We start from the raw sequence: 15,805 nt of genomic DNA, 5'->3' as shown, positions 1-15,805 counted from the left end.
CGCCATATGTAGTTCGTATTTGTTAATCGGAAAGTAATTAAACAGCGAGCAATATTTAGATGAAAGTCAAAGGTCGTCAGAATAAATTGTGATCACGTGACCCGTCTCTAAAAGTTTTGACCTTAATTGTTTTTGTATGAACCCTCGAGAGCTTTGGGCGAGTGAATTTAAAACTTAGCGATAATAAACAAACTGTCCTTTAATTGTAAAGCTTTATTAAAGCACATAACACATAAGTAGGTTGTTTTAGTCTAATTGTGCTTTTTAATTATATCTTACAGTTACGTAAGCAACATATAGTTACTTGATAACATCATTTTCTACATTCATTTTGTAATAGACATTAAAGAAACTTGACTTAGCAGTAAACAATTAGTATGATTTTTTTTCTTTTATCTAATTCATCTAATTACCAATTGGTATTGGTAATTTTATGAAGTACTAGCCGTTCCCATGCGGCTTCATCTGCATGAAATAATGAAATTTTTTTTATTGTTTACATTGTCAAATTATCAATAGCAAATGTCAAAATGACATGTCATGACAAACCTTGACAATCTTGGTTCCTTGATGTTGGCAACAACTTATGGTCTCTGTCCCACATTAGGGTTTTTATCAAAATATTTATCCCCTGAGTTTAATGGCGTGAAAATATATAGCCTAAATCGTGACGTAAGTGTAGGGTTTTTACAAAAATATGCTGTAATTGTTGACATCTTAGACAACAAAGAAGTGTGTATTTACGCTTTATTATAATTGTATAGATTTAAGAATTAAAGAATTGCTTTCAGCTACACGTGATTGTTGTACATTCATCAATTTTGAGATTTTAATAAAGCTACACTCGATCGAATAAAACTTATGAAATCGTAAATTTCAGTTGAAACTTTTCACTGTAACGATGATTTATTTGGTACTGAATTTAATTTCGTATTGTAGATGCGAGGTACGTTATTAATCCAATTTGTTTATTTATACATTTATATTTACAGTACTTAAAGTAGTAAAAAAACAGCTTCATTAAGATAAAAATTACATACAATATATACTAGACTAGCTGTTACACGCGAATTCGTCCTCGTGAAACAAAAAAATAAAAAGCACAGCTTGTGTTAGTCACTGATAATGTAGCTATTTAACTATAATTTTTTAACGGGCCGATTAATTTTTGATTTTGTTCAATACATACAAAAATACAAATATTTCCTTTTTATATAGTACTAGCTAGTGCTCGAGACTTCGCTCGCGCGAAATTAAAAAAAATATAAAAGGTAAAGCCTATGTGACTCACAGATAAATTACCATTCTAACGGTGAAAGAATTTTTAAAATCGACCCAGTAGTTTTTGAGTTATTTCAATACATACAAAAAAACAAATCTTACCCCTTTATAATATTAGTATAAATGTAGCAAAAGAATTTCTCAAATAAATTTGTAGTCATTAATCCAACTGTACCTATGATGTTAGCAATTATTCCTAAAATCCATAACAAGTCTCAATGTATAACCACTAAACATTGATAACTTGTGCAAATTGCACCGCAAACTGGACGCTTACAATCACTAACTGGATTCCGCTCTCCGCCACAATCGAACCATCAATAACACATCACGAACGTATTCAGTAATCACTTCACATTACGCTTTACTATCGAATAGACTAACGAGACACGTAATATACTGACATATCTTTCTGGTTAAAAAAGTAAAAATTTTCTAAATCTGTACGGTAATTCGGTGGTTAGTAAATCGGCTATTAAGTTTTAGTTGAAAATCTGTCGGACTCAAAGTATTTTGTTACTTAATCTCACTTTCTAATGTGAAAGTTTAGATGGATGGATGGATGTTAGAGTTCGTAGCTTAAACGGTTGAACAGATCTAGACGAAATTTGGCATAGACGTAGAAGGTAGTCCGGAAGTACACATAGGCTACTCACTTTTGTTTTTCTACTTCCACGCGAACAGAGTCGCGGGCGAAAGCTAGTGTTTTAATATGTATTTCTTTGATTAAGGCGACAATACGGTTCTTTAATGGTTATCTAATTCAATGTGGCAGTTAGATTGAAATTATTTTAATTAAAAAAATGTATAGCATCATTTGAGCTGAACAAACATGAAAATAAACAGCGCTGTTTGCGGAAGTGAGAGATAATCCCCGACGTGAGGCCGACCTCACGCACTCCCACCACATTGTGTACCCGGTTTAGCTGGCCAGTGTAATACTCCGGGAAAGTTTTTCTATTACGGTACAATACACTTGCTGGAAAAACTAATAAAAAGGTTTACAGAGCTACGTTTGGACGTAATATCAAGACTGATTTTACTTCTAACATAATAATATAAAATGCGATTGAATCCGAAGGCAACAGCTAGTTTTAAAACAAACATTCCTCCTGAAATACGTGATATTTCCGCGATCAGGAAGATAAGCAAACTGTTTTAAAGCAAACATCGACTATTTGTTATTTAAAACGTTGTTTGTTTTCACATTAAATTAAACATAAATCTATTGATGGTATTAATTACTCGCTTCAGTAAATCCTACTAATATTATAAATACAAAATTTCATATGAATAGACTGATATATGAATCTTTGTTAGAAGGTATTGCCAGAACGGCAAAAATTAACTCGATAAGTCTGGAAGAACACATTCTCTACTTATTAAGTCTATTTTTAATATCTAAAGCTAGTAATTTATATCTATTAGATATAAAATATCTATTTTCTTGGTAGTTCCAACAGAGATATTTCTTGCTCTATTTAATGCAAATGTGAAATGTTCTAAAAGTTTGTATTTACGAGTAGAATGCAAAATGAAAACAATAATTATCACCAATAACATGTTTTCTTTTGTCCAAAAAAGCAGCACGAATTTTCATTATTTTCCGTCAACCATTATTCGGTGCATAACTTCATTCAATTGTATTCCAATGTTATTGAACATCGACAACATTTTCATTGGAATTTTATCCTTATTACAATAAAAAAAGGTTGAAATTTATTTATTATTTGACACAATAGTAGTTCAATTAACCGTGTGGAGTCGCGGCCGGCTGGCTTCGTCCGGTCACAATACAACTAACAGGATTGTGGCCGCTAGAGGGCGCTACCGCCCGCTGCATGCACTAAGCTTCAAATTTAATCAATCGTGAATAATTTCTTAAGTGCTATTCAAAGCTGTACAAATACATTGCAAATGTTATCTAACATACTAATATTATAAATCAGTAAATGAAAGGTAGTTTTTGAGGAATAGGAAGTTTGAGAGTAGCCCCAGTGGTAGAGAAGGTAAGGAGTAAAAGGTTAGTATGGTATGGTCATGTTATGAGGAGAGATGAATCGCATTTTACAAGGAGAGCAGTTATGAGTGTGGAAGGGTACGCCGGTAGAGGTAGACCTAGAAAGAGATGGATGGATTGCGTGAAAGGTGACAAGATCAAAAAGGTGATGACTGAGATGACGTATGATAGAGGACAAAAACCTGTTGCGCCGACCCTACGGGAGTAGGATAAGGATGATCATGATTAGTATTATAAATGCAAAAGTTTAGATTAATGTTAGAGTTTGTAGCCTAAACATCTGAACGGATTTCGATGAAATTTGGCATAGATGTAGAGGATAGTCTGAAAGAACACATAGGCTACTCACATTTGTTTTTTCTTCCACGAGAAGGGAGTCGTAGACGAAAGCAAGTATTCTATCATGATAATTTTACTAAGGTCATAAATGCGAAAGTATGACATTTGTTAGAAGTTTAAAGAAATCTCAATATGCCCAAATTTTTCTAACCAATGTTACATAAGTACAAATTAAATAATTTAAAGTTAAATCAAATTCATTTCGCGTAGAGGTAATACATTTAGAAAGTGTAATGAGCCAATTAGCAAGCTGTCAGATTAGAGACCGCGCCGCGACGCCAGCGCCATCTAGATCTGCTAATTTGTTGCCTTTAGTTGGAAAAACTTTAGTTTTAACTAATTGTATAAACCGATTTATTCCTATCTAACTAGTTAATATTATAAATGCGAAAGTTTAGATGGATAGATGGATGTTTGTTAGAGTTTGTAGCCTAAACTGCTGAACGGATCTCGATGAATTTGGCATAGATGTAGATGATGGTCTGGAAGAACACATAGGCTACTCACTTTTGTTTTTTTTTTTAACTCCACGCGGACGAAGTCGCGGGAGAAAGCTAGTACAACATAAAATTAACATAGCAAAATATTTATTCGTTTGTTTGACTTTCGCTTTTTCAGCACTTTAGGACTAAATCATGTAAAGAGCAAAAATGAAAATTTGTTTGCAGCATAACCTAATATAATGAAAATCATAATTTAAAAGATATAGAAAAAGCATATTATGTAAGTATAGCTTTCAATTTAATAAATAAATTAGTTATTATGAAATGAAAAATCTTTTTTAGAAACGTATAAAAAGTACATTATGAAAACTGAATAAAATTATTACAGTCTCGTTGAATAATGGAAATGTATAGAACTTTCAAATAACATCACACACACAAAAGAAAAACATAACTAAACATCAGATATTAAACAAACATTTTGCAAACTATTCATTACAATAACCTGTTTTTTCAATACATAATGACGTAAACACAAAACAAATAAAACAACCCTTTTTCAAAAACATATTTTCTTATTTAAGATTTGTCTACACTATTCATTTAGATAATAAATACATCACGGTCTGAAGACAGCACAGTCGATCGGTATGTGGCTATGAAAACAATAACGCAATAGTTAATTGTACAAATTTACAAACAAACAAACATTGCTTAGAATCACGCTATAGAAATCAGATAAACTAGAACGTATCAAAGATAATAGAATAAGAACAACTAATATTATACGACATTAAGACCGAACGCACACCTTTGAAAAAACAAACGCACAACTGTTATGCAATCGTCGATTGTTTTGCAGTCAATACAACTGTTTAGTGACACAACTAAAAATCCAGTAGTGATCACCTCCATGTAAACTCATAGGAATAAAAACGAGACTGATCAGATGTGCGACAGTTTAGTAAAAAGGTGCGTTCTAAAGAATAATATGACGTCAAAAGTCTTTCACATTAACCCTTAAATGTACGATTTTTTTCGTTTTAAATATCATAAATTGAAACTGGCTAGTAAATTGGACATAGATTAAAAAAAAGAGAAAAATGATTTTTCAAAGTAGTCTATTGGGTAAGGGAGAAAAGAATGATGTATAAATGCAACATCTTGCATTTAATGGTTAAAGTATTTACTCATTTGCAATTCATTTATTTACAATTTAAGATAACTGTTAGATATAGGCAACAATCTTACAATCTCACGAGAATCTGAATATATTAAATTATTATCTTTATCAAAAGTCATTCCCAACACACCTGGGATATTAACAATCTTCTTTACTTTCTGAATCATCTTACTTATAACAAATATTTCATTTTCACTGCACAAATACACATGGCCTTTATTATTAGCAGCCATACCAAGGAAGCGAGGACTGTCTCTTAACAAGATAATATCACTCTGACCATTTTTTATACCAAATAAACCAGTACCATTAATGAAAAATATATTATCGTCATTATCAAAAACAAATTGATTTACAGTCACGTTAGTTAATGGTGTAACAGGCTTAACAAGTCTGTCATGATAGCAATATGCATTTAAACTTGGAAATCTAATGAAATAGATTATCTTCTTGAAAAATAACCACCAAATATCTAAATTCTTCACAGCTAACCGCTTTAAAGTTTGCTGAGCTGGATTGTACTTGTATATACCATTACTGCCTCCGAAATACATCTCACTTATTAAAGGATCGTTTGTAACAGCGAAGGCATCTTTTACACCTTTCAGTACAGTCACCTTTTTAGATTCTATTTGAACTGCTGCAGGTATATACTCTCCTTGTCCGGAATCAAAACTGAAGTATACCGTGTTGGTGTTCTTATTCACAGCCAATTGGTTTGGACTATGACTAATCGATACTAAAGTCTCTCTAATGTAACACTGCTTTAGTAAATCGTCAGTTACCAAATCACAGACTTTGCCTAAATTTTTTGAACACTCCACTGTTATTAATATTGTAAAATATAATAAAAGATTTTTATCCATTCTCGAACGAGTTTGATTTTAAACTTTTAATGTCATTTTATATTATCTTGTGATAGGACTATTTAGATTTTGGTGTATTAATTTTATATGAAATTTTTCATTGAAAAGAAACGTATCCACACTCGTTAATAGTAAAAAACTGAAAGGACCGTTCGGAGCTGTCGCTTGTCGATCAATGAGACAATGAGAGTAAACAATCGTATTTTGGAATCGACCATTGTCAGCGCTGGATGTCTGAGAGATGTGTTTGTAATCAATCAATCGATGGTGATAATTGCGATTGTTTTCTGACATCACTTTTGAGTCAATATTCAATAAAAAAATGTTATTTTTACAGAACAAGTGAATGAGTGATGCCGATGATGTTGGAACGTAAATAAAAAACGTAACCAATAAAGTTATATCAACACGAATTGAACAATATTGTAAATATATAATTCCAACTCTTTTGTGACTTAAAAAGCAAAAGCATACTTCTCAGAAATGTGTGAAGACCATTGAGAGCGCGCACATCTTTGACAAAACTATCACTGTTGTTTAGTCGCACTTTGATTCGTAGCTGCTGCCTGAGATTATATGTAGTAAAAGTAAAATCGAGTAGTGTGCGCACACACTACTCGATTTCTAGTTGTGCAACTAAACAGTTGAATTGGCTGCGAAACAATCGACTATCGCACAACAGTTGTGCGACGACCCTAAAACAAATGAAAAGCCAGAAAGTTTACTCGAAGAAACTAATTCTGTTAACTTTCTGGCCTAATTTAAGATCCTTTCCCTTTACCACCCTTTTCTTTTAAGGAGAGGATGGGAAGGGAAGTGGATTTGACGGTGGAGGAAATGCATAGGAAGGGGAAATATCCTCTTTATATGCGTCTCCTCCTCCGTCGTATAAGGGTAGGCAACGCATCTGCAATTGCGGATGTCTATGGGCAGCGGTCGCTTCGCCATTTTGGCGGATTAAGGTGGTCGCTTGCTCAATTGCCACCTTATGTTATAAAAAAAAATCCTAAAATGTTTGCTAATTTCGTACATCAGAAGACATCAATGAAGTTTAAATATTTCAATTGTAAAATTATAATAAAATCCCATTTATCCGGATCGATAAGAAAGAATCTAATCAAGACCACGAAGTCTGCTTTTAACTAAGTTAATATGTAATCAAGAGTAATTGGAAGTATTCCTTCTGTGAAGGAATAAACTCATGTTGCAGAACGTCGCCGTCGCCCGGCGCGCCGCGTCGGTCGCAGCTAACTGGATAAACCTCGTTTAATTGAGTTTTCTGGTATTTGTGGACGATAAATCGATGGTAAATCGGTTTACTTGAAGTGAAGTATAAATTAAATGATAGATTAATTAAAATGAAGTTAAAACTCACCGTATCTATACTATTATAATAAAGCGTAAACACACACTTCTTTGTTGCCTAAGAAGTCAGCAATCCCTGCATATTTTCGAATAACTCTTTTTTTTAATAAAAAGCACTACACTTACGTCACGCTATATGCTATACATTTTCACGCCGTTAAACTTAGAGTAAAATATTTTGGATAAAAAGCCTAATGTGGAAAAGATACCATAAGTTGTTACCAACATCAAGGAAGCAAGGTTGCCATGGTTTGACATCATGTCGTGTCATTTTGACATTTGCTATTGATAATTTGACAAATATAAACAATAAAATGTTTTTTTATAATTTCATGCGGATGAAGTCGCATCGGAAATATAATATTTTAGCTTGTTATTGTTTTAAATTTGATACAATCAATAGTATACTGCAGCATCCAAATTGCAGTATCCTAAGTGAGTGCCTCAGTAGAGATTAAATATATACATTAAGTATCTATTTTAAGTAATCATTAAAGAATTTTAAATCCTTTTATTAAAGAATTAAGTACAGAGAAAATGTATACTAATAAGTGCGCAATGAAATCCCAGAAAAACTTAGATATTAAGATATACAGCTATAAATCTTTTAATTTCAGATGCTTAACTTAGCATAAAATTTATTTCAGTGGAATGAAAAATATTTACATAATTTCGTTTTTACTGAAACATAAATCGGGTCGAGCTATTCTCCAATTAAACATTAAATTGGGCAAAATTATTATTTTAATTAGAAGCAATAAGGAAAAGAAATTTCGTCCCAATTTACCTTATTTCAATGACAAAATTTTTGCATAAAAATCGTATAAAGCAAAATACTGTGTTTCATTATTAACGATCGCTATTATTTATTTATTTTTTTTATAATATAAGGTGGCAAACGAGCAAGCGGCCACCTGAATCCATAGAAATGAAAAGCGACTGACCATAGACAAGCCCATAGAGACGCACATAAAGAGGACATTTCCTCTTCCTATTCGTCTCCACCACCGTCAAATCCACTTTTTCTTCCCATCCTTTCCTCTTTAGAAAAGAGTGGAAAGGAAAAGGGACTAAAATTAGGCCTTTAGCACCACACTCATCAGACGAAACGCGGAATTGCTTCCACTTCACGCCTGTTTTCTGTGTGGTTAGTAGTTAGTAATGTTGAACAGTTAAACCGAAGCAAACTAAGATTATCCTGATCGGAAATTACTATGACGTTTGGTTTTCATTAATTGACGAACCTCGTTAAAGCTCCGGCTTTAATTAGCGGTGGGAATCGGAGTCCGACAACGCCGGATTATGTAGAGACTGTTTCCATTGGCGCTACACTGATTTGTGTCTATAAACTGTTAATGTACAATTTACAAGCACACATTTGACTAAACTATCCCACAACTGTTGTGCGATTGTCCATTGTTTCGCAGCCCAAAAATCGAGTAGTGTGCGCACCTCCTTATATCATAGGAATCAAAGCGGGACTGAACAGTTGTGCGACAGTTTAGTCAAAGGTGTGCGCGCTTTTAATAACCTTTAGCTAAGTGTTATAGCTAAATGTAATACGACAAATTTATCTGGCATGATTTTATTAGGGTAGATCTATCAGAGAATTTGTACCTAAAAATACTTATGCATAGAAAATAACACATTTTAGCTGCATTTCAACGAGGATTTTTTTTTTATTTGACATTTTTCACCGGGTCAGATAAGTAACATATCTATGCTAACAAAATTTGTTAATGGGCAAGTCCTGGAAAATAGAGCTAGCGTGTAGCTAGTGCGCGGTTCAGATTTGGCTTGTACAGTTGCTCAGTAGAACTCAATAACTAGACTGGCACAGCAACTGGACGGTAACTGGTTCCAGTAAGTCCATACGGTCCATGACTGGCCATCGCAATTGTATAACTCTACTGACCAATGTGAACCCCGCATTATTTTAAGTAACTGCTTTCAATAAGCAATTTAAAGCTAAAGAGTTGCAGATTAAAGTCTTCTATCTACAATACCTTCAGTATAAAAAACAAAATATCAGTACAACAACGTAATATTCATGTATCATAATTAAGTATCAAATTGGCTGTTTCATAATGGAAGCACGTTTTACGTTTAAACTGCAGAGTTTGAATCATGGCTCCAGTCTGCGAAACATAAATTTATATTTCATCTGATCTCTTAAATGCTCGTTAATGAACCTTTCAGTCAGCGCAGCGAATCCCGAGATTTAAATATTGCTACTAAATAATGAAGTATTTAAAACAAATCTGATGTAAAAAATAAAACTGAAATAACAGATCTAAAGTATTTGCTACAGAACTATTATAAGGAAGGTTTAGATAACGTTGAAAGCATGCAACGAAATAACCCTCCATGAAAATATGTGATCACGTAAAAGCCTCGCATCAACGTTACAATTACGGTAAATAAATATTCAAACCCATTTAGTAAATGGAAACTGCGTCGCGGTGAAATACATTAAATTTTACTTCGACAATTTTTATTGAAACTCAATTGGATTGGACGTTCAATTGTTTTATGAAACATTTAAAAGGTTAACTTTTTATTGTTTGCCACTTTTAAAGGAATAATTCCTAACCGTCACCCTGCTCTGTCCCCACGTGGGGACAGATGAGAATAAAAAGTTTCATCCATCCCACCTTTTGCGACGAGGAGATGGTTGGAGCTTTTTGGTAATAGTGGGACTCAAAAGTGGGACGGATGAAATTTATTACTCTCACGTGGGGACAGAGCAGGGTGACGGTTGGGAATCAGCCCTTTTAAGGTACAACTCTATGGCAGAAGCAGTGGCGTAGTGTTAAGTCAACAACTCCCATAGTCTACTACGAAGGAGGAGGGAGGCATTGGATCGCCTAATGTTATTAGATCCCTATGGACATCGGTAAATCCAGAAGACTATAACTGGCTTGCTGGCCTAAAAAAAAGAGTACGCTCTTTGAAGGCCTCTAAGTCATAATTGTTTTGTTACAATATTCCGTAACGTAACTTTTCGAATTCAATAGTTTGTCGTAATGGAATGCCAATTATTTACTAACTTCTTCACAATTTAGTAATGATCTGATCACCAACATTACATCTGTCTACTAGACATAGTAAGTGGCCTTTTATTCTATTCTTGAAGGACACCGACTACATGCGTCCTAGTCTCTGTTTCTATGTGCAGTTCTTTTCGATTCGTATAAAAGCGCAGTTGCTGTGCTGAGTGACGAATGACGATCGATACGTGACGCACCATTGAATCCGATGCTATTGTGGCCGCGACGCGACAAATAAAATGCTATTTTTAGTTACGAGTTATCTCTACAGCTTTCACCTGAATAATTAATATGTTTGTTGAAACTTTTTATGTTCAAAAAATGTTTTCAGGTATATTTCCAAAGTTATTATCACAGGATTATATTTGCTATTCAATATTAATTTCGGATTTATCAAAGCACAAATAAAGTCTAAATAAACATCTGAAATGAAAATTCCTAATGATTTCTACGAATACATTTAACTTTGTCGTCTCAATTAAATGGAATTCAGTTTAAAGAGAGACGAAACTCATTTTATTTGTGAATTGCTTTCATATTGTTTCCGAGAAACGGATTTCTCGAACATTCGACGATTTTGAAATTTAAAAACTTTTAGCACTAGATTAAATTTTAAATTAATCTGCGAATTATTAATGTTAAATAATAATTATTTTTATCTTGATTTATACAACTTAATTGTGTTTTAAAATTTATTTAGTAATTTATTTGAAAACTAAAATGTGAATAATACTTTTCATTCTATATTGTGTAAAAGGCAACTCGCGCGGCAAATTTAAATTCGCTTGACCGCTCGCATTTTAATGTTATTCGCATACTTATTCTGGTCAAAGTGTATGTCCTATACACACGTTCCGTTTTATCTTGACAGTTAAACTGTGCTTGAGTAAAGATTTTAACTGCCAATTGAGCAGTGGGTCTGTAAAGATAAAACTGTCACTTGAATCATAACGTCTACAGCAGATTTTATTCGCAAATAGCAAATTTTTTACTCTTTGTCTTATAAATTATAAATAAAAAAATGATATTCTTACATTTGTGTTTAGAAGATTGCTAAAAGATTACAGATAATTTACATAAAAAAAATATTAAGAATAGTAATAATGTTCAAAGATGAATATCAGAATATGACTGCAGGAATACTGGGTTGATTTACAAATTCTGTGGCAGTCCTTTTGCCTGGCTTTTACTAAAGATCAAAGAGTATATAACCGTGTTCAAAGGAAAATGCTCTGCGACTATTTGTGAAAATATCGCATAAAACGTCAGTACATTTTATTTTATTTTAATGTGAGTTTATTAACTATCGTTTCCAATGAAAATTTCAACTGCATTCAGGTTATATTTTCTTATGTGAAAAAGTAATAAAAGCTGTACCACATGAAGCGCGGTTTTTCATTTATCAAATGGATTGGATATTCCCACAGCTTGGATGTTATTTGTTAACCCAATGGGCCAGGAGGACTGATTTTTGATACTTTGTGTTTAAACGTTTTTATTTTTATGCGATAGGTGGCATCACCTTATTTAGCATTGACAGTCACGGTTAAGGTTAGTTCTTTTGCTCATAAAATAATTAGAACAAATGACATTTTTAAACAAGTTACGTACAGTACAGGATCTTCATTTTCTACGCATTTAGAAAAAAACTTTAATATTCACATAACAATTAAATTGATATTATCTAAGCAAGGTAATATGTGCCTTAGTAGATGTTTGCAAGTTTATAAATCTTAGAGCGGACGCACACCTTAGACTAATCTATCGATTGTCGATTTTGCAGCCAATCCAACTGTTTAGTTGCACAACTAAATCGAGTAGGGTGCGTACTATATAAGCTTATAGAAATCAAAGCACGACAAAACGGTAATGCGATAGTTTAGTCAAAGCGTGCTCCTATGATGATTTTTTGGTATATTCGCTTTTAATGAATCGTATTTTATATGTAATATATAAAACTATACATAGCTTAAATCAATTGTAATCCACTAATGCAAATAGTTAATCTATATATGATACCGCAAGCCAATTACAAAGCAACAATTGGAATTGTTTGAGCGCTGTGTTAGCGCATAATTAATGGTATTGCATACTCGAAGGTATTGGAAATTAATTTCTTGTTGCAATGAAATTCGATCGACAAATTTTTACAATTTATTTTGACTTAATGGCTTAAAAGCTGTTGCTAGCGACTTCGTCCAAGTAAAACTAAATGTAACCTATGTTACTCAATAATAACTCAGCTTTTTAATGCTTAAAGAATTTTTAAAATCGGCCCAGCACTTTTTAATTAATATCTCAATATATACAAAAATACAATAATACAAATCTTTCTTCTTTATAATATTACTTGCTGTTGCTCGCGACTTCGCCCGCGTGATACTAAAATATGTGTATGCTATTCACAGATAAATTACCTTACTGACGGTGAAAGAATTTTTAAAATCCAAAAATACAAATCTTTTCTCTTTATAAGTATAGATATAAACAAGTATAAGTAAACTAAAATATGTGTAAGTTATAGACTTGAAAACCAAGAGGATGTCAATTATACTACGTCATAGCTTGAAGTTTCTCAATTAATTTGCACCGAGCACTGAAGCATCGGCATGCTTTTGTGGCATTGCCAGGTAATGCCACAAAGTTTCTGTCACGTAATGCCACAAAACTGAATCTGTAGTTTCATTTCCAGTCCACTTGTCAAACTACCTAAATAACGTCAGTAAATTCGTATAATAACCTAAAAGAGAAAAATTCTGCAGTTAGAGTTTATTTTGAAGTAAGATTTTAAGCTATCTTATTATAAATATACTTACGTATTAGAAAATAAAGCCTAATCTATACTGATATTAAAAAGAGGAAAGATTTGTATTTTTGTATATATTGAAGTAACTCAAAAACTACTGGGTCGTTTTTAAAAAATCTTTCACCGTTAGAAAGGTATATTTGTGAGTAACATGGGATATATTTTTTAATTTCACGCCGGCGAAGTCGGGAGCAACAGCTTGTAACTTATATAAGAATAAAGTAATACATATTTAAATTAACAAAATCATTTTTAATTCGGAATATAACAGTGTACAAAATAGTTGTGGTAAATATTAAATGTTTGTTTTAATATTTATTTATTACATTAGAAATTATAATAGTATATTGTCTATTTTAATTTATCCAATGTGGATAGTGTTAGGAACAGTTTGCGGTTTAAAACTTCTAAGAACTATTTTAGTAAAGATACGGCAAATAAATCGGTTCACGTCGCGTCGGTTAATCGTCTTAGGAATTTACCGTGAAGTGTGAAAGATTGCCAGAACTTTCAGATATCTTTAGGAAGCGAATTCTACAATCGAATTACATTAGTAATTTAATTATTTTTACGGATATATTTACTACAGATATTATAGAAATCATACTAATGTTATAAATGCGAAAGTTTAGATGTTGGTAGTCTAAACTGCTGGATGGATTTTAATGAAATTTGGTATAGATATAGAAAATAGTCTGGAAGAACACAAAGGGACGAAGTCGCGGGCTTAATCTAGTATACATATAAAATCCATCTAGGCATTATATATTTTCTTAAAAAATTTGGATATCTATGTGATTGTGAGGTTTTTGTAGTGCAAACTGACAGATTGTAACAGAAACATATTAAAATTAAAAATAACGTAATATCTTAATGACTTTATTTAATTTTAATTGAACTGAAATAATACACTGAATTCATAATAACGTTTATTGTCAACTTGAAACATAACTTTGTACATTAAAATAACATTTTAAACTTAATATAACAAATAAATAAACTATTTACATTTTAACACTAAATAATTACTGTAATAAATGCAATTAAATCCTATATTTTTATTAATGAAAATCTAAATCTAAATATATTCTTTACATTTATCCATTTTAAATTTAATACAAAAATATCACGAGAACTAAATAAAAATTATACAAATTAAAACACAAAATAAATCAATAAAACCACTTCAAAAAATTACAATAACATTTTCTATTTCACATTTATACATTTTATAACGAAAATAAATAACTTACATTGAAATAATTAATGCAAATTTTTGGTATTTTAAATTTACAAATAAAATTCCTTGATTTAAACAATAACAAAACAGCATTTATAATAGTTTGGGGCCTGTCCCACCAAATTGTAAATTGTCTGATAACAATCCAACGTGTAAAATATCAGATTTTGTTACCTTATATGACAATGACGTATTTTAAGATATCTGAGCCTCTATCAGCCAGTGGTAGGACAGGACCTTAATCTTATAATTTCTTACGTGTAATTTAAAAATATATGTAAACTCTGTTAGGAAAAAATAAAGCTATCTTTATCTCTAACACGTTCACTGCGTAACAGGCCGAAATCGGCCTGACGCGATACTGAAGCTGGTGCGGGCGAAAACTATATTCCTCTCGCTAGTTCGAAACGATTTTCTTAGATATACATTACATACATAAAATACAATTATGTTTCCACAATAACATAGCAATTTAATCTATCCTAGTGCTGGTGGGTCTAAAAAGACCTGCCACGCTCTAGCAGGAATATGATTGGGGGCGCATTTTGGCCCGCCGCCGCCCCAGATGAAGAATTACGATTTTACTGACAGCAGTGAACGTGTTGGTTATGTGTTACAAGGCAGCTGTGAGTATCTCAGACACATGCCGATGTTCTCGTCAGGGTCAGTTTTGTGCGCGGGCGGGCCGAGGTGCACGGACACTGCGAAGGGGCTGATGGAGGTGTCGACGTGGCAGTCTGCCTGCCCCGCGCAGAAGGAGCTGCCGCAATGATGCGGGTCGCACACTCCCGGCGACGAGAATGAGGACTAGACGCAAGAATACACTAATATTATGCTGTTGTTGAGATAAACGTAATTCTAATGTTCTTTTTTTTATAAAGTGTGATATTTGACAAAAGGACACTTATTAGTGTAAAAATGTTATAATTAAGAGTTTATTTTTATTTATTTATTTATACATTTCTGAAAAAAATCATTTCAACAATTCAGAAGTAATTATTAGAAGAATCTGACTAAACATTTTACTTACATTAGTAATAGTAATCAGCGGAGATACAAAATGCTCTAAAGATAAAAGATTAAATAATTTTATTAATGCTGGGTTTTTTAAATTTTCACTTATTTTGTTATTATCTAGAGAATCGTTAATATTAGATTAACCTAAGTTTCAGCTGAATAAAAATCTAGATATATAGTTCGGAAAGGCATTTC

General features: G+C 32.5%; 2 protein-coding genes across 2 annotated transcripts in view; both read right to left on the bottom strand.

The window, feature by feature from the left end:
* Nucleotides 1-4,952: 4,952 nt before the first annotated feature.
* LOC106110801 (ommochrome-binding protein-like) lies at nucleotides 4,953-6,527 on the bottom strand. The gene has a single exon (XM_013292707.1). It carries the CDS (start codon nucleotides 6,130-6,132, stop codon nucleotides 5,293-5,295), a length of 840 nt encoding a protein of 279 aa, XP_013148161.1. The 5' UTR covers nucleotides 6,133-6,527; the 3' UTR covers nucleotides 4,953-5,292.
* Nucleotides 6,528-14,700: 8,173 nt separating this feature from the next.
* LOC106110690 overlaps nucleotides 14,701-15,805 on the bottom strand; it is a 21,872-nt gene continuing 20,767 nt past the window's right edge. The window contains exons 9-11 of the mRNA XM_013292589.1: nucleotides 15,651-15,656; nucleotides 15,553-15,556; nucleotides 14,701-15,400 (exon numbers count right to left, since the gene is read on the bottom strand). Coding sequence (XP_013148043.1) covers nucleotides 15,200-15,400; nucleotides 15,553-15,556; nucleotides 15,651-15,656 — 211 coding nt within the window. The 3' untranslated portion in view covers nucleotides 14,701-15,199. The remainder of the gene's footprint in view (nucleotides 15,401-15,552; nucleotides 15,557-15,650; nucleotides 15,657-15,805) is intronic.

This window comes from Papilio polytes, unplaced genomic scaffold (assembly GCF_000836215.1).
Source record: "Papilio polytes unplaced genomic scaffold, Ppol_1.0 DF824191.1, whole genome shotgun sequence".
Taxonomy (NCBI): Eukaryota; Metazoa; Arthropoda; class Insecta; order Lepidoptera; family Papilionidae; genus Papilio; species Papilio polytes.
Note: the sequence above shows the minus strand (reverse complement) of the source record. Positions and strands in the feature narration are given on the sequence as shown.